This window comes from Lonchura striata, chromosome 7 (genome assembly GCF_050655825.1).
Source record: "Lonchura striata isolate lonStrDom1 chromosome 7, ASM5065582v1, whole genome shotgun sequence".
Taxonomy (NCBI): domain Eukaryota; kingdom Metazoa; phylum Chordata; class Aves; order Passeriformes; family Estrildidae; genus Lonchura; species Lonchura striata.
Window position 1 is genome coordinate 15,654,041 of NC_140709.1, and position 25,625 is coordinate 15,679,665.

A 25,625-nucleotide genomic window follows, 5' to 3' on the forward strand; every position below is an offset into this window, starting at 1 on the left:
GCGGGGAGTAGGGGCAAGCGGCGCGGTGGGGGTTTATTGCAGGTGGGAGGAAGGGCGGGATGTGCCGTCTTGGGGATATGAGCGTGAAAGAATGGCCTTTTCCCAGAGGAAACTGGCTGCGTCCCTGTGGCGCCGCATGTCTTCTGGGACAGGTAGCGTGGAGGGGATGCCGCTCTGTTTGGCTTTGCAGGAAGGCAGCGAGCCTGCCAGGGAGAGAGCACTTGGCTCTGGAGCGTCTTTGCAAGCGCTGCCGCACTCCCCCGGCGTCCAGGTCTGTCAGAGCATCGCCCACCCGACAGTTTGGTCCCTGCCCCTCACGCTTTGCCCCCAGCTCAGCCTGCCCTAAGGCTGCCCCAGCTTGGATCCCTACGGGTGCAAGCGGGTCTGGGGACAGACTGACCCAACGGGAGGATAAGAATGGGGGCTCGACCCCAAACGAGGGGCGCCGCAGGGTGCTCCCACCTCTGCCGGCCCCTCCGCCGCCTTCCTTATCTGCCCCGCTCCGCCTCGGGAGCGGCGTGACCTTAATCCGAAACGACCTTGGGAGGCAGCGGCTGCGGGGCGTGCGGGGCCGGGGGCGCCCCGCGGGGGCGGGGGGCCGGGGGAGGGCTCGCTGCCGAGGGGCGGGCAGCCCCGGCTCCGTGCGGCTGCTGGCGGTAGAGCACCGGCGGAGCAGAGCGCAGCGGAGCGGCAGCGGAGAGCGGGTACGGACCGGGCGTCCTGCGGAGGGGAGGGGGCGACGGCGGGTGCGGGGCTGCGACCTCCGGGTTCTGGGACCCCCTCTCTCGGGCTGCGGTGCCCCGGAGCGGCTGCACGGCTGGGGTGGCGCGGGACGGAAGTGCCGGCGATTTTGTCTCCTTTGCCATAAGGTGTGATTTGTCCCCTGAGCCCCAAATTCCTTGCCGCCCCATCCCCGAGCCCCTTGTCTGTTCCTCGCCTCGCTTCCAAGCCCTTCTGCCCCCCGTCAGCGGCCGGCTGAGCAAAGCTCTAGACCAGGGCGGTTTGTAAGCACACCGGGGCAGCGAGGTGTGGGGAGTGTCTGAAGGGGAGTGAGGGGGTCATCTGTCCCTGTTCTGGCACGCTCACCTGTATGGTGGCATTTTATTCTGCCGGGAGACTCTGCGCTGGAGCGGCTGGGGACCGCTCACACTCCCTGGCCCTCCAGCTCTGCTGGGGCCTGTCACCACCAGGAGAGACGCTGCGATGGCTCAGAGTGTGCTGGGCTAGCTGGGGCTGTTCTGGCAGCAGGCAGCTGCCCTGCGGGAAACTCTCGGCTTGGGTTTCTCCAACCCTGGCTCTCCTCCCGCTTGGCTCAACAATGTAATTCAGACTGGGGCAAGGGTGTCTGCATGGGACCAGACTGTGAGGGGCTCATGGCATCCCTTGCACAACAAGAGAGAGTAGAACAGATGTGTCCTTGTACCCAAATGCTCTTCCTTGTGCTCCCTTGTGCTTCCTTGGATTGGAAGGGGTCATTCCTTCTTTGCTGCGTTTGTGGGGAAGGTGCTGCTCCATGGTTGGGACTTGGGAGCCTGGGAGGGCTGGCACTGGGGGAAAAATTGAGCTCCAAACTCTCAGTATGGTTAATGGGCCCAAGGGCTACGAGCTGCCCCTTTGCATGCTGCCACCTTGTACACATGCATGGCAGGGTGCCAAGAGGACAGAACTGTTGGTGGCACTGAGCCCATCTTTGTCCCCGTCCAGCATGTCTCCCTGCTTCTCCAGTTCTGGTGCCACCCCAGCTTCCCTAAGACATGCCCATCTCCCTCATCTGCTGCAGCACAGGGGCTGCAGAGCTGCTGAGCACCTGGAGCTATGGCCCTATGTAGTGGCTGTGCCAGGCTGGGTGTTGCTGGAAAGCAGGAGGGTGCAGGCAGATGGGTGACTGGAGTTGTTCCCCCTGGTTCCCTGAGGGCCATGGGATGCAAAGGATGACAGCACACTGTGGGGGGTGGGTGTGGGGCACTCCTGGAGCTGTGCTAGCCAGCAACAGGGCACCAACTCTGAAGGGCACAAGAGAAGCACAGGGCTTCCCCCCATTTTTGGGTGCGGGCACTCCTGAACCAAGTGGGTCAGTGCCCTGTGGGTTGGATGTGGGGGGATACAGGCACTGCAGCGAGTACTTGCAGTCTGAGCCTTGCAAGAAGGACCAGTGTTGGGAAAGTACAGCCCCAGCACTGGGCACTAGTGGAAGGCATTTGGGATGGCACCTCAGCTACTCCCTGTCTCCAGCAACATGTGAGGTCCACAGGAGCGGACAGATGATCCCTATGTGCCCTGGAGACAGCCAAATAGCCACAGCTTGCTCCATGACAGGGGTGTCTTGCAAGAGCAGGGCCACAGCCCTGACCAGTGCTGTTCTGCCCTGCTGAGCCACACGGAACAGGAGATGGCTGCTGCCTGGCCTGAGAGCCCACAAGGGTCTGGCAGTTGGGCTTGGCAGCTGCCTGCACGCTGACGGCACCGGCTATTCCCAGCCTGCACGACCGGTGCCTGTGCTGAGTCAGGGACCTAAGGCACAGCTGCCACCCCTGCACCCTGGCACAGAGCCCTTTGCTCCCAGGGACCCTGGGTCCCCTCCTGCACCCAAAACCCGGCCCACCAGCTGTGGCATCCGCTCCTCCAGGGCCCAGCTCCAGCACCTGGGTGATAGGCACATCCAGTGATTTGTCAGCGTAATTAAAGTCTCAACAGCCTAATCAAAGCCTCATTGTCCAGTAGTATTTATAGTCCCACTCACTGCCATGTGTTCCCTGTACAGCTGCCGGTGCAGTCACTGCTTGGGGTGCTGGTATTCCCTGGGGAGAAGAAGCTGTAGGAGCTGAGGGTCATTGCTCTTCCTTGCTGTCACAGCTGTGCCTCTCCCTTACTTTCAACTTTGCTGGTTGGGGTTGTTTCCTAGGTGCTGGAGGTGTTCTTGGGCACTGCCAGAGCAGTTTTCTTCATTTCAGGGGCTGCTTCTTACCTGGGAGCAGCAGGGCTCTAGTACCCGCTGGGCTGTGGGGCGTCAGCGCTGGCAAGTTTTTCTGTTTTCCACCAACACCTTTTGAGCTCCGGCTTCCCGGTAACACAGATTAATATTGCATGAGTATGGCGGTGTGAACTCGACACTTAAGGAATGCAATGACCCAGCAGGAGACAGACACAGGTGCACTCAGATGCAGGCAGGGGCACACACACCTCACACACACGTGGGTATGGCTGGAGCCCATTCGGCGGAACCTTGGCACAGCATGAGGGTCTGACCTTTCTTCCCCCAGCCACCTTCTCTCTTCCCTCCCCAGCAGCTGCCAGCGTGGAGAAGGCAGAGCTATGGCATCGCTGCTGTGCAACGCCCGTGAGTGCCCCAGCGGAGGATGGGTGCAGGGCAGGGCATTGGGCCATCTGGATTTATGCCGAGGCAAATCTGGCTTCTGGGTTGGGCTCACCTTGCTGCACTCAGAAGCATACCTACCCCACCATGGCCATTGGGATCTGGGCTTGGAAGCACCAAGGGTGGATGGGAAGGGCTGATGGGGAATTACCCTGTGCACCTCTTGTGGTGAAGGGTGTTTCTGGTTTGTCCCTCCTCCCTCACGGATTGAGGGACCATGTGTGACCCCAGAGGTGAGAGGAAGCAAAGTACCAGGGTGCAGCACCTGGATACCCCCACCCTCAGTGATGCAGGCCATGCTGCCCCCAGGCATCCAGCTCACAGACACGCTGGAGCAGATGCAGCAGGGGACTCTGATGCGTAAAGTCAAGTCCAAGAGCTGGAAGAAGCAGCGTTACTTCAAGCTGCAGGAAGACTGCATGACCATCTGGTACCAGTCCAAGAGGACAGGCAAAACTGAGTCTGCCTGTGAGTACCAACTGCTGTGTGTTGGCCATGAGGCCATCAGTAGGTTTTAAGAGTGAACAGGGATGTGAAAGTATGGAGATGCTTTGGCCATGCTTGCTAAGGGTGCTGGGGGATTGAAAAAAGGCTCTGCATGCATGTGTAATCTCTTCTCACCCACACCTCTCCATGAAACATCCTGCCCCCAGCAGGACCCATGGGTCAAAAGGGCTGAGTAGGAATTGCAGCTGATACAAATGGGACCTCTGGAATTCCAGTGCAGAAGTAAGCAGACAGAGGGGCAGATGGATGACTGGCTGACTTGATAGTTCAGTGGTTAATGGATAGATAACTAGCTCAGTGGATGGATGGATGGATGGATGGATGGATGGATGGATGGATGGATGGATGGATGGAGTGAAAGAAGGAATGACTGGAAGATGTCTGTGGGCGGTGCCCCTTGCCCTGTGGTCCTTGTCTCCTACAGACAGGCCTCCCCTCCCTCTGCCCCAGTCTCCATCAGCGATGTGGAGACGGTGCGGGAAGGGCACCAGTCGGAGGTGCTGCAGAGTGTGGCTGAGGAGTTCCCTCCTGAGCGCTGCTTCACCATTGTCTTCTACGGACGTCGTGGCAACCTGGACCTTGTTGCTGGCTCGGCAGAGGAGGCACAGTGCTGGGTACAGGGCCTACGTCAGCTCATTGAGGTGGCCACCACCATGGACCAAAGGGAGAAGATAGACCAATATCCTTCCTGAGAGCATCACTCTGTCCCCTATTCCCATTGCTGATCATCCCCCAGGCCCTGTATCTTCAGCCTTACTCCAGCATGTGTGTAGCTGTTATGGGTCTCACCATCTGCAGCAGTGCAGGGCACAGGAAAAGGAAAAGATGCCCCCTGATACTACCCAGCCCCTTTTCTCATAGCCAAGGTCCTTTCCCTTAACATATGCCCTGGTTTCCTGCACATGGATTCGTGACTGGTTCCAGAAAGCTGACAAGGATAAGGATGGGCGCATGAACTTCAAGGAGGTGCAGCGTCTCCTGAAGATGATGAACGTGGACATGAATGAGGACCATGCCCTGCGGCTCTTCCAGGTAAGCACTGCACCTGAGAGCCTGGTGGGATTGGAGAGGGTCTGGAGGGGCTGGAACAAGCTGTACAATATCTCCTTGCAAAAGGAGGTCACTTTCATCCATCCATCCATCCATCCATCCATCCATCCATCCATCCATCCATCCGCCCATTCATCTGTTCCCTCATTGATCAATGCCTGCCATTGTCACTGGTGTGGAGTCTGTGTGCCCTCTCTTTGAGGTGGGAGAATCCTCCCACAGCCACTTTGGTGGCCAAGACACCCTGTTTTGCCCCATCTGGATGCTGAGGGAGCTCCCTTGCAAACAGGATGCTGACAAGTCAGAGTCGGGGACACTGGAAGGGGAGGAATTTGTACTCTTCTACAAGGCTCTCACGCAGCGTGAGGAGGTGCTGAGCCTCTTCCGGGAATACTCTGAGGATGGAAAGAAGCTGACACTGCTGGAGCTCGTGGACTTCCTGCGGGAGGAGCAGCTGGAGGATGAGGGTACAGAGGAGCTGGCCATGGAGCTCATTGACAAGTATGAACCATCAGAGACAGGTGAGAGTGGGCTCAGACATCAGCTGTGCTCTGCTTGGGGGCAAGGAAGGGTCACAAACTCACAGTCCCATGGCGGAAGCATTCCCAGCCCCAGCCTGGTATAAACGGGCACAAGAGGAAGACTCACAAGGTGTGATCCGGGTGCAGTTCTCCTTTATTTGGTCCATTCCTGGACCATTTTGGTCCAGGTTGACCACCCATGGTGTGCAAGCACCAACTTTGGGATCCACTGCCCACCTTTCTAAAGTTACTGCCCTGCTGCATCTTTCTATTCCCCAGACTCTGGCAGCAGCTGTGGCCATCCGTTTAGGGATTCTGGGAGCCCCAAGCAGCCCTGTTTGCCCCCATTCTGTCTCTTCCATGTCCCTGGCTGTTGCTGAACCTCCCCCTGTGTCTGCAGCCCGGGCCCGCCATGTGCTGAGTGCTGATGGGTTCCTCATGTACCTCTGCTCCCCGGAGGGCTCCATCTTCAACCCCCAGCACCAGGGGCTGTGGCAGGACATGAGCCAGCCACTCTGCCATTACTTCATCTCCTCCTCCCACAACACCTACCTGATAGAGGATCAGATCCGGGGCCACAGCAGCATCGAGGGCTACATCAGGTAAAGGCACTGCTCCCTTCCACATGCCTGCCAACACCCTCCCACCCCAGTGCCATGTCCTGAGCAGCTCCATAAGGTAAACCCCAGAAGCTCCTTTGCGGTCCAGCACTCCTCTGGCCATGCCCTGCATGCAGCAGCATCCCCACCCTTGGTGGGTGTCCCTTGGTCCCTCAGGGGTGACACTCACGGGCAGAAGGGAGGGCAGGGAGCTGGTGCCCTGGATGAGCGCAGGGTTCCAGGGGTGACAACCCACCCCCAGGGCTCTGAAACGAGGCTGCCGGTGCCTGGAGGTGGATTGCTGGGACGGGCCAAACGGGGAGCCCATGGTGTACCATGGCCACACCTTCACCTCCAAGATCCCCTTCCGGGAGGTGGTGAGCACCCTGGGGAAGTACGCCTTCAAGGTAAAGCACCCTTCCCCAGGTGCTGGTGGTCGTGGGTGGTCCTTGGTGGGTGAGGCTACATGGCAGTGGTGGGTCCCTGGAGGGGGAGTGGTACTGAGGTTCCCGGTGATGTAGCAGGACAGCAGGACTGGTCACACTGCAGGGAGGAGGGTGGCTGTGCCACTTTCAGGGGGATAGCACTGGGGGTCTGACCTACAGCCTGCACTGTGCTGTGCCAGGAGTTGGGGGCTCATGCAGACATGGACTGTTGGGGGTGCAGAGATGAGATGGGATGTGGGGGATACTGGGAGATTGGAGGGGTATGAAGGTCTCAGAGGCGAAAGACACAAGGGGCTCCATCCTGGCACTGATCACACCTGGATGAAGCCCTTGTGAGAGCTCACCAGCCCCACCAAGGCTTATTTCCAGGTGTGCATGTTGTTCATCAGACCTCGGACTACCCGGTGATCCTGTCCCTAGAGAACCACTGCAGCATGGAGCAGCAGGAGGTCCTGGCCCAGCAACTCAAGGACATCCTGGGGGAACAGCTCCTCACCACTACAATTGACGGGCATGTCCCCACCCAGCTCCCATCCCCAGAGGTATGGGCAGAGCACAGCTGTGCAGGGCATCTCTGTCCTGCCTGAGAGTGGATCTGCTGTTCAGAGAATGGGCCAACCTGTTCCAGCATTCTCCTGCTCCACTGGAGCATTTGAGGACACTGGGGGTGGGTCCCGTGTCCTCATGTTCACAGAAGTGCCAAGGCTGTCCCCACCCATGCCCTGCAGATTTAGACAAAATCCCCCCTACCCCATCCCCTTCTGAGTACTGACGGGAGCTGGTTGTGCTGGCCTCCAGCAGTGCAGGATCCCAGGGCACAAGGCACTGGGTAGCTCAAGGTGCTTCTCTGTCCTCAACCCCACAGGAGCTGAAGCACAAGATCTTGCTGAAGGGGAAGAAGATTGGGCGGCTGGAGGACACCCTGGATGGGCCAGGGGATGAGGCGCCTGAGGTGTCTGATGATGACAATGGGGCAGAGGCAGAGGAGGAGAGGCGGAGGGCAAAGGTAAGTGGGACCAGGCTGGGGACCAGCTGGGAGAGCTGAGCTCCTGGACACAGCTATGAGCTGTGGTGACATCTTACTGCATAGAAGAGAGACAGAGACTGCAGAGACATCACCAGGCAGGGAGGACAGCCTTTTCTGCCCCTGGCCATGCCAGCCCTCTCTTTGTTGTGGTGGCACACATTGGAGGTCCCCTGCTTGCTCTATTCCTGGCAGGAATACTGCTCATAGTAGGGATGCTGCCACCCACCAGCACACCCTTGGCTGCTCTTACCTGCCTTGGCTCTACAGCCCCTGGCCTGGGTGAGTGCTGGTGGATGGTGCTCCCATCAGGAGGGACCCAACATGGCTCTGCCTTGCAGAAGGACAAGGAGACCTTGGCACAAGCATTGTCTGACTTTGTCATCTACTGCAAGAATGTGCCCTTCCGGGGCTTCCAGGAGGCCCGCAGCCATTCCCGGCCCTCTGAGATCTCCTCCCTTTCTGAAGCCAAGGCCAGAAAGCTCATCCGGGATGAAGGTGAGATGAGGGGAGCAGTGGCACCAGGTGACTGGGACAGAGTAGAGGGGGCTGATGGCTTCCTCGTGGGGAGCCAAAGCCTCCAGACACTGGTGTTCCCTTCCTGTCTGGGAGAAACAGGGTCCAGTAGGGCTGTACTGTGGGTTTGGCTCTGCTAGGTGATGAGGTTATTGGCTTAGAAAACAAGGCAGGACATCTGGATGCCTGAGCAGGGAGAGGGATGAGAATTGGTGTTTAGATAGATAAATGGATGATGGATGGATGGATGGATGATGGATGGATGGAGAGTACATGTGGGTGACCATATAGGCCAGAGAATGACCCCACAAGTGGGCCTCCTGCTCTTTCCCTAGGAAATGAGTTTGTTCGCCACAATGCCTGGCAGCTGACACGCATCTACCCCAGTGGGATGAGGACTGACTCCTCCAACTACAGTCCCCAGGAGATGTGGAACGTGGGGTGCCAGATCGGTATGGCCAGGGTGCAGCAGGGATGTGGGCTGGGGAGATGCCCCAAGTCCTGTGCTAAATGCCACCCTCAACACCTGTGTTAGTGCCAGCTACAACCCCATCTGGAGCCAGGTCAGGTTGCTGGCTCTTGCAGTGCCCTGGAGGTGTTAAAGCATTATCACCCTATTCCCCCTATGCAACTCCACATCTCTCTGGCTATGGGGACAGGCTGGTTTTCAGCTCAAAGCAGAGTGTGGTATCTCCAAGTGGTTCTGAACCCTTTTCCTTGCCACCTCCCTCTAGTGGCCTTGAACTTCCAGACAGCTGGAATGGAGATGGACCTGTGTGATGGGCTCTTCAGCCAGAATGGCCGCTGTGGCTATGTGCTCAAACCACCCTTCATGAGGGACAAAGAGACTTTCTTCAACCCCAGTGACCCCAGAAGCTGGGAAGGCCCTGGCCCCATCACCCTGACAATCCAGGTACAGGGCTGTAGAGAGACCCTGGGGAAGCTGTAACACTGTCCTGGGGTTCTGCTGGTCCCAGACAGATGGGGACACTGTTGGAGCCAAGTAGCTTCACAAAAGACAGATTTGGCCCTGCAGGTAATCAGTGGGCAGCAGCTGCCCAAAGTGGCCAACAGCAAGGAGGGAGCCATCATTGACCCACTGGTGCGTGTGGAGATCTATGGGGTGCCTGCGGACCAGGCGCACCAGGAGACCAAGTACATCGAGAACAATGGTGAGACCCACAGCGGTACCATGGCCCCTGCTGTGCCCAGGCACAGTCCCTGCTGTCCTGCACTCGCTCAGCACCTGCTCTCTCTTCCCAGGGTTTAACCCCTGCTGGGATGAGACACTGCAGTTTCAGCTCCACGTACCCGAGCTGGCCCTCGTTCGCTTTGTGGTGGAGGATTATGACAAGACTTCCAGGAATGACTTTGTGGGTCAGTTCACCCTAGCATTTGCCAACATCAAACCTGGTGAGTGGCTGCTACCCAGTAGTTTTGGGCACCCAGAATAGCCCTGCAAGCATGTCTGGGACTCAGCTGGGTACTAGAGAGGAGGGTGGGATTTCAGTTAGCCAGAACCTTGCTGTCCCTTCCTGCAGGATATCGGCACATCCATCTCCTCTCAAAGGATGGCACCAGCATCCCACCCTCTTCGCTCTTTGTCCACATCTGCATCACTGAGCCACCTGGCCCTGAGCAGGACTGAGCTCGTGCGGTGAGCAGCACCCAGATGGAAGCCATAGAGCCAGCGCCAAGTAGCTGGGCCCACAGAGCCAACCACCTTGCCCTCTTGTTGAGCTGTTTCTGTCATCCCTTTGTCATTGTTGCTGCTGTGATTCCCTTTGCAGTAGCTTCCGAGGGCTGGGAAAAAGCACTGACCTCCCTTTTCCAGGTTCAGGATGCTGCTGCCCATGCATGAGTGTGGGGTCTATGCCACTGCAGCTCCCTGCATCCTCCACAGGCACCCTGCCCTGGCCCACGGTCAGGGCTTGACTGTGGGGAGGAGGAGAGATGGTGTGTGGCCCAGCTCTGCTCCAGGGGCTGGTCCCCTCCCAGTCAGGGGAGCAAGGCTGGAGCTGAGCAAACCCCAGGGCTGGGCATGGCTGGGAGTAGAGCTGGTCCTTACTGCCCCCTAACCCTGCAGAGCCTCATCAGATCCCTTGGCCCCTACAGCCCCAAATTAACCCTTACCCCATCCTTTCTCTGTAAGCAACTTAATAAATTGTTCAGTGACAAACAGCTTTGGGTCCGGGTGCAGTAGTGCTGGGGAGAGACCAAGAGCTGAGCTTGGGTTTGTGCTCCTTCCCTGTGGGCACCTGGCCCAATGTTCACACAGGAGTTCCAAGCAGCACAAAGAAATGGTATTAAAAGGAACTGAGCAATTCCTTTTATACAGTTGTGTATTTTACAATCAATATACATATATGCCTGTATATACACACATACATCTCTGCAGCACGTCAGTGCCACCAGTGCCTTAAAGCAGTTGGGATGCAGTCTCACTGTGATGTGCCATCCTTCTCTGCAGGGCACTCTCCTTCCTCCTCCATCCTGGGGGCCTCCTTGGCCTGGCTCTCCCTCTGCACACTGTGAAGGTGGACGGTGTGTATGCTGGGGTCCTTTCCCACCCCCTGGCTAGGGTCAACAGCCCTGTGCTCAGGGTGATGCCGCTGGATGTGTTTGATGACCTGGAACTTCTGCTTGGCCTTGTAGGGGCAGTAGCGGCAGAAGAAGGGGTGCTCGTTGGTGTGGGTCAGGTAGTGGTGGCGCAGGCCAGCTGCCCAGCGGAAAGCCCGCCCGCAGGCGTTGCACACGTAGGGCTTCTCCTCGCTGTGCTTCTTCAGGTGAGTCTTGAGGAGAAAGCGCGTCTTGAAGGCCTTGCCACACTGCTCACAGATGAAGGAACGAGCCTCCTGGTGCCGTGTCTCCTTGTGCACCCGCAGGGCGTCCGCGCGGTTGGTGCAGTACTCGCACTCATCGCAGCGGTACGGCTTCAGGCCTGTGGCAACAGGGAAGGGGATGGCACCGGGATGGGGGCACCGTGCTCTCCAGTCCACGGATCTCTCCATCCCTATAACAGAGCATAAGCCCCCAGGGACCTCCCCCTAATCCCAACTTGTTAGCAGGCACACCAAAATCCCCATTTCCAAGGCACAAAATAGTACCCGGGGTCTGTGGCACCCACACTTCCCTCCCACCTAAGAGCACTGCACCCACCCCATTAGCACATTAGGATAATGTGCTAATGCCCTAAATGTCCTCCTCTGTCTCTAGCTGGGCCACTGGCAGAAAAAGAAGCATGGAGCAGCCCCAACACCCTCCCTGGCACTCGACAGCTTGTCCTTAGTGGGCAGCACTCACCTGTGTGCTTTGTCATGTGGTACTTGAGCTGGTTCACCCACTTGCATTTGTAGCCACAGTCAGGGCAGAGGTATTTCCTCTCCTCCTTGTGGATCCGCATGTGATACTGAACAGGAGGAGAAGGTCAGGATGAGACCATGTCCCCAGCCCTTGGGATGTGCAGGGCTTTGGGGTGGCAGTGAGATGCTCAAAGACAGTTCTGACATCTCCAGCTGCATGGGACAAGGAGGGCTGTGTGCTTGCTTGCCAGTTTATGAGCAAGGGGGATCCGCACCAGGGTCGGGATGAGATTCCTTTACTGCTGAGGTGCTCTTTCCCAGCCTGTGGATAGCACAAGCTTTGCTCCCCAGTTTGGTATGTAAGGCAGAGTCAAATAAAAAAGCCAACCCAACAGAGCTAAGCACATTGCACAGCCTGTCCCAGGGGGCCCCAGGAGGCTCCAGCCTGGCCATTAAAAAAGTCAATACTTCTTTTAGCAAAACCAGACTATTTCTCCCTCCATTACCCTATGCCTTCATCACCCACACATTTCCTGTTCTAGGAAAAGCCCTTTACCATGCATCAGGATGCTAATCACCTACAGCAATGAGGGCAGGGTCACACTCTACTTCCAAGAAAGCCAGAGGTTTCCCTGCACCGTGTCTAACTGGCACCACAGAGTATGCTGAAGCCAGCAAGCAGCCAAACTTGCTTTGAATGGTGCAAGGCTGCACCCAGAGAAAGCCAGAGATGTCAGCAAGAAAAGAAGTGAACTTAAGACTGCTGCCACCTTCTTGCTCTGTTAAAAGTCTCCCTTACCCTTAAACTGCAACAGCAGAGAAGAAATGTATTGTACTGACATGACTTTTATCTGCTTCACTCCTATTTCTGTTCAGTATGAGCCACTGAACACTGAGGATGAAACCACCCCTTCGGAACTTCTTCCCCAAATCCCTGTGGCTGGATGCCCCTCAAGCAATGTAGAAGGAGTAGGATACATTCCCAAGCAGAGCTCTTACCTTGAGACGTGAGGGGTCAGCGCAGGCATATTTACAGAGGTGGCACTTGTAAGGCTTCTCACCAGTGTGGATGCGGATGTGCCACGTGATCTTTTGCCTGTTCTTGGTGGTGTACTCACAGTCCGAGCACTTGTACACACGGGTGCCCCCATGGCCCTTCATATGCTGATCAAACACAAGCTGGTGCTGGCAGGCAAAGTCACAGAAAGGGCAGTGCAGGGGTTTGTCCTGGGGGGCAGCCGGCTCATGGCTCTCCATGTAATGCCGCACCAGCTGCTGCCGCTCCTTGGCTGCAAAGCTGCACAGCTCACAGCGGTGGCTGAAATGCTGCGTCTTGTGTTCCTCCAGTGCCTCCCGGGTGGCAAAAGTCTCCTTGCAGGTGCTGCACTCCAGGTGTGGGTGCTGCTTCTGCACGTGGCACTTGAGCGTGGCCTCGCTGTGACACACGAAGTCACAGCGTGGGCAGCTGTAGGAAACCTTCTCCTCGTGCCGTCGCAGGACGTGCTGCTTGAGGGCCGTCTCGGAACTGAAGCGAGCCTCACAGCGGGAGCAGCCGAAGTTGAGCTCGCCGTGGTGGCAGCTGTTGACGTGGCGGGTGATGTCATTCTGCAGGTAGCTGCTGTAGTCGCAGAGCGGGCAGAAATGGGTGGGTGTCTTCTCATGCACGCGCAGGCGGTGGATGCGCAGCTTGGAGTTGGTGCCGAAGGTCTGGCTGCAGATGCTGCAGGCGATGCGCCCCACACCGGTGTGCAGGGACTGGTGGGCCTCCAGGCGGTAGCGTCGCGTGGTGCTGAACTCGCAGTAGCGGCACTTGTGTGGCTTCACCCCCTCGTGCTTGATGCGGATGTGCTGCCGCAGGCACCGGGCCTGCTTGCAGGTGAACTCGCACTGGCGGCACTGCAGCTGTGGCCGCTTGCTGTAATGCTTGCGGTGCAGCCTGCGGTGCAGCCGCAGGGCTTTGGCCACCTTGGAGGTGAAGGGGCAGGAGGTGCAGCGAAACTCACCCAGGGTAACACAGCCCCTCTTCTTGTGAGTCTTCATGGCCCGTTCCTGGTGGCAGGTGAAGGGGCAGGTGGGGCAGGAGAAACGCCTCCTCTTGGGCAGGGTGGCTTTTGGTGGGGCTGCATCCAGTGGGAGCTCACTGGTCTGGTCTTTCTCAACACTGAGTGAGTCTCCCTCAGGGATTTCGGTCCTTTGGGGTTCGTCCTCAGGATGCACGATGTGCTTTTCAGCACAATGACTCTTGAGGGCCCGCCGGGAGCGGAAGGTTTCAGGGCACTGGGAGCACCAGAACTGCTCCAGGTTCCGGCAGCCATCCTCCACGTGGGAGGTGATGGTGGTGACACGGGAGCACACAAAGGAGCAGGCATTGCAGTGCAGCTTCCCTCCCTCCAGTCGGTATTTCTCTGAGGGTTTCCCAGGCTGGGAGGCACCAGCAGCTCCACCTGGCTCAGTCCCACTCCCTTGTTGGGGAGGCTCTTCTGCCACCTCTGTGCAATCACCCAGTAGGGATTTCTCAGAGGCATGACAGCCTGATGTCTGTGCCCCAGCCAAAGGAATGCCTGCTGCTTGTGTTTTATCAGGTAGCAGTTCAGCTTCCCAAGGGCTCTCAGCATGCCCAGACTCCTCTGAGCCTCCCTTCTCGCTCTCTGCTGTTTCTGTACCATTATCACCAGGCTGGTCAGCAGGTTGGCACAGTCCAGGTGCCTCCTGAGTGGTTGGTTTGAGGATCTTGTTCTTCAGAAGAACAGGGCATTTCTTTAGGAGGTGGGTGTTGAGTCCCCTCTGCTGCTTAAAGCTGGCACCACACTCACGGCACACGAGCGGGGTGCGGCGGCTCTGGCAGCTGGCTTTGGAGTGCAGGGACATGGATTTCTCCTTCCGCGTGATGTATGAACACTTCTCACACTTAAAGACCTGGCTCTGCGACTGCACCACCAGCATCTGCACCCTGCCCTCCAGCACCAGTGTCTCTGCCTGCTCTTTGTCCTGCTTCCGCAGAGCCTTCAGCTCTGACTCTGAGCCGCCCCTGGCATTGTCACCAGAGGTGGGCACATCCTCTGGGACAGGCAGGTGGCCCTGTTCAGGTGTCTTCAGCATGCTGAGCCAGGCCTCTGGCAGCTTGGCTTGGCTGGTCTCTCTCTCCTCAGTGTCTGCCATGACCTTGTGGTGGTCTGAGCATGACCCTTCAAGGTGGCCCATGTCCTGCTTTAGGCTGTCTTTTCCCTGGTTGTCTCCTGCTGCTATACTGCCTTTCACCACCTTGTCTTCCTGTACATCTACCTCTTCCTCAAAGTCTGGGATGTCTTCAAGTGTATTGCCACTGTCCTCCAAGCCAAGGCCATCCTGGGAGCCCAGCAACTCATAGGCTCCGGGAGGCTCCTTGCAGGACAGCATTTCCACACTCTCTGGCTGGGTCACACAGGTTTGTCCAGTCAAGTTCTCCAGGAGAGGGTCAGATGAGACATTCAGTGCCTCCAAGTGCAAGGTGCAGCTCTCTGCCACATCTTCAGAAACAGTGAGCTCAGTAGAGCCTGTGGCAGCATTTCCTTGTACACAGTCATCTTCCAGGGCATTACCAACAATAGGACAGCTCTGCTCTCCCTCGCCTCTCTCTGCCTCGCTGCTGCTCTCTGGTGGAGCGGCATCCTGCTCAAGGAGGGGCACCATGAACACTTGCTGGTAGCTTTCTTCTCCCTGGGACTCCATCTGGGATGGCTTCTCCTTCATCCACTGCTCCTTGCCAGTGAGGGGGGAACTGGCATCCACATGCAGGGCTGCACTGACCTCATAGCCAAAGAGTGCCTCAGATGAGCTGATCTCCAGCTCCTTGCTGGCATAATTTTCCAGCCAGTCCTTGTCACCAGGAACGTAGCCATGAATCTTGCGCTTATGGAAGAAGAGGCTTGTGTTACTGAAGGTGCAGTATGAACAGAGGGCACAGCGAAACTCCTTCTGCTTGGTGTGCTTGCAGTTCTCATGGTTCAGCAGTGCCTGCTTGTACTTGGTCTGGTAGGTGCAATACTGGCACTGGAAGATAGGTACCTGGTAGTTCTGTGAATGCTTTGCCTGCATGTGCTTCTGCAGCTCGTACTTGCGCTTGCAGGCGAAGCCACACACCTCGCAGATCAGACTTTTACCCTGGTGCCGCAGCTTGTGGCTGCTCAGCTGGTCAGCACGGTGACACCGGTATGAACACTGGTTACATTGGTACCTGCAGAGACAAGCAGAACTGGTCAGGCAGCACGAGGAATTGGGGCAGGCTGAGCTTCATCAGGCACGCTGAGCTCTCCTTCCCCATCCCAGACAAACAGGGAAGGGGTACTGTTTGGTTTGCCAGATCTGATCTTTGCCATCCAGACAGCTCTTACCAAAGGCAATTCCTACCTGCTGCAGCCCTTGGCACTGCTGGTGCTTTACGCTCTCAGCCTAAGGACTGGAGATAGATTCCCTGAGCATGCTGTGTCAGACACACACACTCTCACATGTGCATGCCAACAGCACTTCCAGCATCCCTGGAGGTAGGCTAGACCCAAAGGAGGTGATAATTTGGCAGTCCTGAATATGGCCTGGACCCACAAACATCAGCAGAACAATGAACCCAAGCTCAGAATTGCACCTTGGAGGTAATATACCTCCTTGGTAGCACAGCAACACCAAAAATAGGTTTGCCTCCACAGTACCATGCTGTAAGTTTAAAGCCCAAATTTCTCATGTACCAGAAAGGGCAGAGCAGGTGTGAGAAAGTATGGCACACAGTGCAGCCAGAAGCAGACCCCTGAAGTAGGATTTGGGGAGCCCTAACTATGCTGTCAAGCCAGTGGAGCAGGGGGTCTTACCGGAGATCTCCAGTGTGCTTACGCATGTGGACGTTCAGGTAGTGCTTCCACTTGGTGATGTACCCGCACTCTGTGCACATGAAGTTCTTGTCATTGGAGTGGGTCAGCATGTGCTTGGACAGGTAGCTCACATCCCGGCACGTGAAGTCACAGAGCTCACACTTGTGAGGTTTCTCTCCTACATGCAAGACACAAATGCCTTCAGCATCACAGCCAGATAAAGCAACATGGCAGGGAAACCAGCTCAGCAGGGAGAATGCAACAACTTCAGCCAAGTGATCCTGGGCTGGCAAAGCTGGTGGTGGGACCTAGGAGCTCTGACCCAGCCCTCCCTGCCCACCCAGAGGCAGGACAAGACACCTTCCCCATCCCAGCTCAGCTTTTAGGACTGCTACAGGGGACACCCACCAGTGTGCAACAACATGTGCCGGATGAGCACCCGCTTGTGCGCTGTGGCGAAGGCACACTCGGTGCACTTGTGGATCTTCTCGTTGGCGTGCATCTTGCCCACATGGTCATGAAACTCCACAGGGTTGAAAGTGGCATAGGGGCAGAAGCTGCACTGAAGCTGCTCGCTGCCCGCGTGGCCTTGCTTCTTGTGCTTGCGGAAAACATGCTTGTTGGAGCAGATGAAGTCACACTGCTGGCAGTGGAAGGCGTAGTGGGTTTTCCGGTGAGCCTCCATGGCCTCAGCCGTGCCGAAGAGCAGTGAGCAGGCATGGTACTTGCACTCCACTGCCTTGATGCCATGAGCATCCTTGAGGTGACGGACAAACTCCTTACGGTCCTCTGCACAGTAGTTGCAGTCCCCGTGGAAACAGCTCAGCCTCTTGGGCTCAGTTTTGTGAGTCTTCAAGTGCTCCTTGAGGGCCTGGCTGAGCCGAAACTTCTCCTCACAGACAGGGCAGGAGTAAACATCGGAGTAGAAGTTGGAGATGTCCTCATGCATGCTGGCCATGTGGCGGTTGAGAGCATTCTTCTCCACTGAGCTGTAGTGGCAGAGTGGGCAGCGATGAGCCTTCTCGCCTGTCTCCCGCATCATGTGGATTTTCAGCTTGCTTTTGCTGGTGAAGTACTTGTGGCAGTTGGGGCACTGCAGACTGGGGTCAGGGAAGTGCAGGTGAAGGTGCTCTACCAGGTGGGTCCGCTTTTTGAAGCACCGCTTGCATTCAGGGCACATGTGGGTTTTGTAGACGTACTCAGAGCCTTCTGCAACATCCCCTGGGGGAAAAAGGAGGGGGAGCAGTTAATAGGGAAAAGATGGAGAGCACAGGCAGATGTTCTGTCCCTGATCTAGTTGTGCAAGGATGAGGATTTATACACATGGGTAGTCACACAGCCATCCTCTACTCAGAGAGACTGTCCCCACCCCAAGCCACCAACACACTTCAGATGAGTTCTTTCCAACTCAGCACTGGCAAAGCACAGCCTACATCAGGCCTGCCCCTGGTCCCCAAACCCAGGTAAGACCTTTGCCTAAACCTGGCAGGATGCGTAACAGGAAGAGACATATTTGCTTGGGCAGAGGTTGGGGGAACAAGTGCACTGGTACATGCAGGAAATGTGAGGTCACCCACCAACCTGGGCCACATTTCCCTGCCAGCCCTTGCCGCGCTCCCGCCCCTCCACAAGCCCTAAAGATGTAGTGCTTGTTCACAAAGCCTGAGCTGCTCCTGGTAAGGCCCTGCATCCTACCTTTGAAGTGCTGTGCCTGTTGCACTCCAACTTTTTTAGGAGCTGCCTTCCCATCCTCTTTGGCCTCGGCTTCACAGAGGCTCTCACCATCCTCCTCTGGTGACTCCTCCCCACTGCCGTCTGAGTCCTCTTCTCCAGCTGATGCTTTCTGTCCCTTCAAGGAGCTGTCCACAGTACCTGCAGGCTTTGCTGGCCTGGCTTCTGCTGTACTGGCTTTCCAGTCAGGGTGGCAATCACCTGGTTCCTCCTGCCCTTCTGATGCTGCTTCAGTGGGGAAAGACAAGAGATCATCATGCTCCATGCAAGAGAAAACCACCCTCATACACTAACACACATACAGAAAAAACACCTGGCCGAGATGGAGGGCACAAACTGTGCTGTAAGGAGGCACAAACGCAGGGTTCCCTGCCCTCCAGCTTCACCCCCCCTCCTCCAGTTGTAACTAGGATGCACAGACACAGCCAGCCTCTACAGCACCCACAGGCCCCAATCCCTCACCCAGCCATACCTGATGGCAAGATGCAGCACTGGTCAAGGCTGTGGGGGTCGCCTGTTGTGGGCATCTCAGAACGGGACTCTGTGGTGTGACCCTTCCTGTGCTGCCAGAAGAGCTTGGCGTTGGCTGTGATGAAGTCGCAGTGGCTGCAGTGGAAGGGGAGGTGTGTCCGGTGGTGCTGCTCCATGGCCTGGCGGCTGGGGAAGAGCAGCGGGCAGGCCCGGCAGGCGCAGGACACGGGGGAGGCCCCGTGCAGGTGGCGCAGGTGACTGCGCAGTTGCTTGCGGTCCTCTGTGGTGAAGTGGCAGCCCCTCTCGGGACAGGGCAGGGCTCCCGACGGGGCACGGTGGGTCTTGAAGTGCTCCTTGAGTTGGCCAGGCTGCAAAAACGCCTCCTGGCAGACAGGGCATAGCAGGCACTCGGGAGCAGAGCCCTCCTGTGTGCTGGCTCCGGGCAGCTCCGAGCTCCTGGGATCACTCTGGCCCTCGCTGGCAGAAGCCAAGAGTGCCCCTGGGAGTTCCAGGTGCTCTTGTGGGGGCAGCAGCAGGCACTGGTGCTGGGACAGCAGGGAGGCCTCTGAGAAGCTGTGGCCACACCTCTCACAGAAGTACAGCTCCACCACTTTGACCAGAACCTCTGCAAAGAGCAAGGGATGAGCGTAAGAAGGAGCATTTTCCAGACCCAGAGCTTGGGACTGGTGGTTCAGTTCCAGCTCCGGACAAGGAGAATAAATCCCTCTTGCCACAAGTTACATTTTGGGAACCACATCCCCTATAAGAGGGGAAATACCACTATTCAGGTGGCCATGATAACCAGTTCTGTCCCTCTGCACTTTGAAGCATGCAGAGATGAGAGACTGGCCTGGCCCCGTTCCCGTTAGGATGTCCAGTGCCCACACTGGACCCACATGGGAAGCATGCTAGCGGGTAGTAGTTTAGGCGGAGATCTCTGCCTGGTCCCTGCTGACAGCCTGGAGCAACCCCCTCATGCAGCATGCAACTCCCACACTCTCCCCATCCATACACCCAGCTGGTGCCAGGTCTGTGCTCAATGATAGCACCAGACATACAATGCAGGGTCAGAGATCTGAGGGCACCTGGGATAGGGACCCTGGCCAGACTTGTCTAGCTCTGCCGACTGCAGTGGGGTCCAGTCCGCGCTCCCCATACCTGTGGCACTGGCCGTGCTGGTCAGTGTCACATTGCCAGCCACTGTCTCGATGAATATTTCCACATTGCTTCCTTCAGCGTGTGCCCCTTCCCCAGGCATCGATGCCTCTGCCAGCAGCAAGTCCTGGCTGGCAGCCAGCGGGGGTGTCCCAGCCAGACCAGTGCTGGCCACACCAGGGCTTCCCATGGCTCCCACCTCTCCCGGTGTGGGCAGGAGCAGCTCCGAACACAGGGTCTCCATCTCCCTGCTGGCACCCTCTGATACAGTCACTGCCGCGCTCATTGCCACTGGGCACTGCCTTGACGCTGGGCTGGATGACCTCTCAATCTGAAATAGAAGAAGAAAGCACTTTAAATGAAGGACATCCCAGAGCCCAAGAGGATTTTGGGGAGCAGCCAGTCTAGAGGCAGGGTATTTCAATGTTGGCTCCTTTCTGCTATGCCTCAAGCAGGCTGCTGGCAAGCCCTCTGTCACGGGGTAAACAAGAGTGCAAGGACAGCTATACGTTCTCTCCGAGCCTAACACCCAGGGCTTGTTCCCTGTGTCCAGCTGGGCCGGCCCCCGAGCCCACGCTTAGAGCCATGCCCAGCCTCCAGCCAGCAGGTGCCCCCACGAGTCCCGCCGGGCCGGGCTCCACCCGGCCCCCCGCCTTTCACCCCGGGCTGTCCCCGGCACCCCCAGCCCCCCACTCCTCACCCCGAGCCGTCCCCGGGTGCCCGCAGCCTCTCTCCCTTACCCAGGGCTGTCACCGAAGCGGCCTCAGCCCGGGCTGTCCCCGCCGGCCCGGGCCGCGCTGCCCCGGCACATCTCGGCGGCGGCGCCGGGCGGCGGGAGCGCCGCCCTTTGTGCGTGCGCGCAGCCGCGGTGCCCGGCCCGGCCGGCGCCGCTCGGTGGGGCGGCCGGAAGCGGCGCGGGCGGCAGCGGAAGCGGCGCGGGCAGGTGAGCGGCGGCGCCGGCTGGAACGGGGCGGGGAGCGGCGCGGGATCCTCCGGAGTGGCCGGGGCTGGGCGTCTGCTGCGGGGAAGGCCGGTGTGGATACGGGTCTTTTGCGGGGGAGGGTGGGGCTCCTGCAGGGGGAGGCTGCGGCACCCTGCCCACGGGGTGCCCTGGTAAGGAGGAAGGTCACGCCTTATTCTAGTGGAGGTGAGGTTGTGTACCTGAGAGAGCGGAGCGTGGCTGTGCGTCTGGCGGGGAAGGCTCCCCCTCGATGCCAGTACATGACAGACCTGCGGAGGGAGGTGGAGAAGCTTCAGGCCCCCGGAGCATGCGGCTATAATCTAGACATGGAGGTGTGCCTTCTACCACCGTCGTGTGCCCGTTCTCGGCAGCAAAGACCTGGCTCTTGACTCAGCCTGGGGATGTTTCAGCTTTTTCAAACGATAAACCTTAAATAAGTGCCGTGCTCATGATTTCTAGCTGTTCAAATAATAAAACCCTGTAAAACTCTGGCCTTGCTGTTTTTACTGAAGAAGCTACAGATGCTCCTGTGCTTCTTCAAGAGCCTCCTGACCCCCTCCTGCTTGGCTCACTCAGTGGTCTGCAGAGAGGGAGAAGATTCCTGCAGTCAGCAGGAACACTTGGTAATAAGCACAGATGTGCGAAATCCAAACGTGCCAGGCAGCCCTTCACCTTGAGGCCTGGCCATGATAAAGGACAGGGAACTGTGTGTGATCTGTTTTGTTCCTTGCTACCATTCAGTCTTTCCTCACAGGTTTGTTGCCGGAGTGCAGAAACAATGCTGTGGAAAGGAGCTGCCTAACCTCCCACAATGCCCTTTTCTGACTTTGTCTTAGCACTGAAGGACAACCCATATTTCGGGGCTGGGTTTGGCCTCGTCGGGGTGGGCACAGTCCTGGCAGCAGCCCGTAAGGGGGCCCAGTTTGGGCTGGTGGCTTTCAGGCGCCACTATATGATCACCTTGGAGGTGCCCAGCAAGGATAAGAGCTACCAATGGCTGCTGAACTGGGTCTCCCACCATGCCAAGCATACGCAGCACCTCAGTGTTGAGACATCATACCTGCAGCACGAGAGTGGGCGTGTCAGCACCAAGTTCGACTTTATCCCCAGCCTCGGGAATCATTTCATCTGGTAAGGGAGGGTAGGGGAAAGCAGTTTGGGGGATTGATCCTCCCTTTTGCAAACTGGGGGGGGCCTCTAGAGACACTGGAGAGGGCCCTGCTTCCTCTCTGGGTCTGGGATAGGGCGGAAGATGATGAGTAGCAAGAGCAGCCTGTATTCAGCAGTGTGAAATTATTTCCTTACATGAGATGTATTCTTGAGGCATGAACCAAGTGAGGCACAGCTGAGTGGTGCTGGATCACTGTACACCCACCTGTCTTCCTGCCCCAGGTACCGCAGGAAGTGGATTCGCATCGAGCGCAGCCGGGAGACGCAGATGCTTGACCTGAACACAGGGACCCCCTGGGAGTCTGTCACCTTCACTGCACTGGGCACTGACCGGGAGATCTTCTTCAATATCCTTCAGGAAGGTCTGTAGGGCAACTGTGTGGGGTCCTGCTGGGAACAACCTTCTCCCTGGAAGTCCTCTTCCCTGGCAGCTGTCCCCTCTGCCTCTCTGCAGCCCGGGAGCTGGCGCTGCAGCAGCAGGAGGGGAAGACAATCATGTACACGGCCGTGGGAGCAGAGTGGCGTCAGTTTGGCTTCCCCCGCCGGCGGCGGCCCCTCAGCTCCGTGGTGCTGGAGGAAGGCGTGTCAGAGAGGCTGGTTCAGGATGTGAAGGAATTCATCAGCAACCCCAAGTGGTACAGTGAAAGAGGCAAGGCTCTGATGTGGTGTGCTCTGTATGGGGTGGGGTGGGCAGGATGCTCATGGTCCTTTCTGGAATTGGCTGTGGAGATATTTTTCCCTGCTGCTTACCTTCCGCAGGTGTATCCTCTTTGGGTGGTCAGCACAGCACTACAGGAGGGAGGAAGCACAGAGCCATCCAGGTGGTTATCCTAAAAGAACACTGTCTTTTTAGGGATCCCCTACCGAAGAGGCTACTTGCTTTATGGTCCTCCTGGATGTGGGAAAAGCAGCTTCATGTGAGTATTGTCAGCTCCCTGGTCTGGGCCACAGCAGTCTTGGATGAGAGGGTGTGGATGAGTTTGGGTTTGGAATACAGGAGTGGGCTGGGCTGTGCCTTATGTGTGGTGCCTATTGTAAGCATTTGCACTGCTGGTACTGTGACAGGTCAGGGTGACAAGCCCTTTGTGCCCTTGCTTTGCACAGTGCTGCCTGGTATGTATGGGTGGGCTAAACAGGGGCTTCTGCCTGCCCCTGATGCTTGCTGGGAAAGGACCCCTCTGCCCTCTCCCTTACTGCTAAGGGGAGAAATCTGATTTTTCCTTGATTGCGGGCTTTCCCACTGTGATTCATCCATGTGTTTTTTGTCCTTTCCAGCACAGCCCTGGCTGGGGAACTGGAGTACAGTATCTGCCTGTTGAGCCTCAGTGACCACAGCCTCTCTGATGACCGGCTCAATCACCTCCTGAGTGTAGCACCGCAGCAGAGCATCATCCTGCTGGAGGATGTGGATGCTGCCTTCGTCAGCCGGGACCTTGCTGCTGAGAGTGAGCATTGCCCCTGTTCCTGGGCCAGCAGCAGGAGGGAGGTTCCGTGGTTATACCTGGAAAATGTTTGGACTCTGGGCTGCTCAACTGCACCAGCAGAGACCAGGAGTGGGGGAATCTCTCAGGCCTCAGGGCCCAAACTGGAACTTACCCAGTTTTGGCTAGGCTGTAATAGGGAATTTGGATCCTTTATCCTCAGGCAAAGGTCCTTCTCCTGCCCAGCTACTTTCAGGATGATGGAGAAGGTGGCTTTTCTTCTCATTCTCTGTGTTCCCATGGGTGTGTGTGGGCAGGGGAGGTGAATGTGCTGCCAGCCAGGCAGAGGGTCAGCCTCCAAGCAAGGAGTGAGTGGGGAGCTTGGCATAAGCCTCAGGTGATAGGTAGGTGGCCCACAAGCCTGTGCAGGGTTAGTGGCCAACAGCTGCAATCTCCGACACCTCTGTTCCCAGACCCGGCTGTGTACCAAGGCATGGGGCGCCTGACCTTCAGTGGTCTCCTCAATGCGCTGGACGGTGTGGCCTCCACAGAAGCCAGGATTGTCTTCATGACCACCAACTACGTGGACAGGTCAGAGCTGCTGCTCGGAGGGAGCGGGGTGGGTAACACAGGAAAATCTTGCTCCCTTTTGCTGGGCTTTATTTATTCAGTCCTCCAGCATGAAGACTGGGAATTCAGATTTCCTACATCCTCCCTTGGGATGCAAATCCTTTGATTGTTGATCAGGATCCCTTTTGCTGGAGCCTCAGATGCCTACTTGCTGTTCAGAACATGGTTGTATCCTTCAGGAGTGGTACCACCTTCCTGCCCATGGGGAGCTGCAAGTTTTGGGGTTGTGTCCATGCTGTGAGTGAAGCGCTAGCCCCACATGCAGCCTGGGCTCACAGTGCCTGGACAGCTGCTGTGCTGTGGCAGGCTTGATTCACTCCAGACCGAGCTGGCCTAGGGGTTTCTTTGGAAGTTGCTTATGGGACAGAGATGGGCAGAGCTGTTTCCCAGGACATTCTTGTCCTCCTTTGGAGTCAGTCCTTCCCCAGCTCTCTCCTTTTTTTTTGGGTTGATTTGTCCCCTCAGTCTCCCCAGGGATGAACCTGTTTGCCCTCTTACCATCTCACAGTGCATGGCACTTTGCAGAAAGGACAGGGGCTTCCTGCAGGACACCCTGAACAGATGCTTTGATCGGGTTTTGCAGCCCCACCCTTTGTCTCCTGACAGGCTGGACCCAGCTCTGGTGCGCCCTGGCCGTGTGGATCTGAAGCAGTACGTGGGCCATTGCTCCCACTGGCAGCTCACCCGCATGTTCCAGCGCTTCTACCCCGAGCAGCCCCCGGCTGCAGCCCAGCGCTTCGCGGAGCAGGCGCTGGCAGTCTCCAAAGAGATCAGCGCTGCCCAGGTGCAAGGCCACTTCATGCTTTACAAGACGGACCCTGAAGGAGCCACTTCAAACATTAGCTCCAGCCTCCTGTGACAGGGGCCAGCTTTCCCTTGTGACACTGAGAGGACTGGGACAAAGATTTGACCATCCTGGGGATGCCATGAAGCTGCCCACCTGCACAGGCCAGGTCTCTGTTCACATATGCCTTGGTTTTGGAGACTCAGAGCTGCCAGCCTCACAGCAAGGGAGGGAATCTGGGTCTTGCTGCTCCCCAGACTTGGGTGCTACTGCACCAGCCCTGCTCACCAGTGTGTGCCTCATGTTGGCTGTAAACTACCAAGGCTCCTGGTGTGAATCCCCTTCCTTATGGGTCAGCCTGGAGGTGCCCCAGAAGGGCATTTCCTTTGGGCAGGACACTGGGGTTCTACACTGCTAAAAGCATCTGGTCTTTTTAAAGGACAGTGGTCTCACTGGTTTGTGAATATCCTCTGTGAAGTGCACAACACAGCTCTTGTCTCTCTGGTTCATCTTCCTGTTAGTTACCCCTCTAGCTGCTGGTCCACAGCCCTCGTGACTAGGGCCAGTACTGCAAATCCAGAGTGTTTCTGAAAAAAGCAGCTCCTAAGAGACAACTCATTGTCCCTCAGGCTCCAGGCTGGTGCTGCTGGTCCTGCTGAGTTATGCCAAGCCACAGATCTGCTTGGATGTTGCTCCTAGATGGCCTGACTGTCCTTCCCACCAAAGGAGATGTGGGGCCCTGGAGCTGTGTGAGGGCAGATGAAAGGCCTTGGCCAGTTACAGCAGATCTTCCCAAGAGCTCCCCCCTTCCAGTCCCTCTTTCTTCCTGAAAATCAGTTTCCCCAGAGTCAGTTCTATGTTAATGTGGTCAGTTTTGGGGGTTGTATTACCTTGCTTGGGCTGGGGAAGTGGATTCCAAGTCAAACCCAAATTGTAGGTCACTGCTTAGCTCTCCTCTTGCCTCTGCCCTATGGGGCCAAGAGGACATGGCAATACACAGGGGCACAGTCAATGGAACCTGGATAGATTTTGGTGCAAATAGGCACTGCTTTAATGCAACCCCAGACTTGCACAAATTTTTTTTTGCAAGTGAAGGAGCAGGATGCTGCTGGTTGGCATCTCAAAC

At 57.3% G+C, this 25,625-nt stretch overlaps 3 protein-coding genes across 11 annotated transcripts; 2 read left to right on the forward strand and 1 right to left on the reverse strand.

Annotated features, from left to right (window-relative positions):
* The first annotated feature begins 59 nt into the window (after positions 1 to 59).
* On the forward strand, positions 60 to 10,217 carry PLCD4 (phospholipase C delta 4). Of its 4 annotated transcripts, none has more exons than XM_077784978.2 (16): positions 60 to 271; positions 3,285 to 3,337; positions 3,683 to 3,841; positions 4,331 to 4,559; positions 4,783 to 4,912; positions 5,220 to 5,451; positions 5,852 to 6,053; positions 6,313 to 6,457; positions 6,886 to 7,038; positions 7,362 to 7,502; positions 7,862 to 8,018; positions 8,372 to 8,488; positions 8,771 to 8,949; positions 9,073 to 9,208; positions 9,300 to 9,449; positions 9,578 to 10,217. In XM_077784978.2, the coding sequence occupies exons 1-16, from the start codon at positions 60 to 62 to the stop codon at positions 9,682 to 9,684; spliced, it is 2,502 nt and encodes an 833-aa protein (XP_077641104.2). In that variant the 3' UTR covers positions 9,685 to 10,217. The 4 variants fall into 4 exon arrangements, with proteins under 4 accessions (XP_077641104.2, XP_021381897.3, XP_021381898.3 ...); XM_021526222.3 differs by lacking the exon at positions 60 to 271 and adding an exon at positions 597 to 704 and having other exon boundaries at positions 3,288 to 3,337; XM_021526223.3 differs by lacking the exon at positions 60 to 271 and adding an exon at positions 606 to 704.
* A 143-nt stretch (positions 10,218 to 10,360) lies between these two features.
* On the reverse strand, positions 10,361 to 20,427 carry ZNF142 (zinc finger protein 142). Of its 4 annotated transcripts, none has more exons than XM_021526229.4 (9): positions 20,274 to 20,427; positions 19,537 to 19,864; positions 18,380 to 19,003; positions 17,872 to 18,132; positions 16,585 to 17,397; positions 16,177 to 16,354; positions 12,338 to 15,551; positions 11,340 to 11,445; positions 10,361 to 10,977 (listed from the first exon to the last, which is right to left on the reverse strand). In XM_021526229.4, the coding sequence occupies exons 2-9, from the start codon at positions 19,817 to 19,819 to the stop codon at positions 10,478 to 10,480; spliced, it is 5,979 nt and encodes a 1,992-aa protein (XP_021381904.3). In that variant the 5' UTR covers positions 19,820 to 19,864; positions 20,274 to 20,427; the 3' UTR covers positions 10,361 to 10,477. The 4 variants fall into 4 exon arrangements, with proteins under 4 accessions (XP_021381904.3, XP_021381903.3, XP_085440359.1 ...); XM_021526228.4 differs by having other exon boundaries at positions 17,872 to 18,135; XM_085584233.1 differs by having other exon boundaries at positions 19,733 to 19,864; positions 20,274 to 20,389.
* Positions 20,428 to 20,438: 11 nt separating this feature from the next.
* Positions 20,439 to 24,988, forward strand: BCS1L (BCS1 ubiquinol-cytochrome c reductase complex chaperone). Of its 3 annotated transcripts, none has more exons than XM_021526234.3 (8): positions 20,439 to 20,566; positions 21,249 to 21,625; positions 21,887 to 22,026; positions 22,119 to 22,313; positions 22,518 to 22,581; positions 22,940 to 23,109; positions 23,559 to 23,676; positions 24,322 to 24,988. In XM_021526234.3, exons 2-8 carry the CDS (start codon positions 21,306 to 21,308, stop codon positions 24,572 to 24,574), a joined length of 1,260 nt encoding a protein of 419 aa, XP_021381909.1. In that variant the 5' UTR covers positions 20,439 to 20,566; positions 21,249 to 21,305; the 3' UTR covers positions 24,575 to 24,988. The 3 variants fall into 3 exon arrangements, with proteins under 3 accessions (XP_021381909.1, XP_021381911.1, XP_021381910.1); XM_021526236.3 differs by having other exon boundaries at positions 20,439 to 20,562; XM_021526235.3 differs by having other exon boundaries at positions 20,439 to 20,476.
* The last annotated feature ends 637 nt before the right edge of the window (positions 24,989 to 25,625 follow it).

Bases quoted from the DNA above. Each gene is read 5' to 3' on its own strand.
- BCS1L (XM_021526234.3), top strand. From the start codon at position 21,306: ATGCCCTTTTCTGACTTTGTCTTAGCACTGAAGGACAACCCATATTTC. The intron at 23,110-23,558 runs GTGAGCATTGCC...CTCTGTTCCCAG, and splicing joins CCGGGACCTTGCTGCTGAGA to ACCCGGCTGTGTACCAAGGC. The intron at 23,677-24,321 runs GTCAGAGCTGCT...GTCTCCTGACAG, and splicing joins ACCACCAACTACGTGGACAG to GCTGGACCCAGCTCTGGTGC.
- PLCD4 (XM_077784978.2), top strand. From the start codon at position 60: ATGTGCCGTCTTGGGGATATGAGCGTGAAAGAATGGCCTTTTCCCAGA. The intron at 5,452-5,851 runs GTGAGAGTGGGC...CTGTGTCTGCAG, and splicing joins GTATGAACCATCAGAGACAG to CCCGGGCCCGCCATGTGCTG. The intron at 9,209-9,299 runs GTGAGACCCACA...CTCTCTTCCCAG, and splicing joins CAAGTACATCGAGAACAATG to GGTTTAACCCCTGCTGGGAT.
- ZNF142 (XM_021526228.4), bottom strand. From the start codon at position 19,819: ATGAGCGCGGCAGTGACTGTATCAGAGGGTGCCAGCAGGGAGATGGAG. The intron at 15,552-16,176 runs GTAAGACCCCCT...TTGTCTCTGCAG, and splicing joins AAGCACACTGGAGATCTCCG to GTACCAATGTAACCAGTGTT. The intron at 11,446-12,337 runs GTAAGAGCTCTG...CCTCCTGTTCAG, and splicing joins CTGACCCCTCACGTCTCAAG to TATCACATGCGGATCCACAA.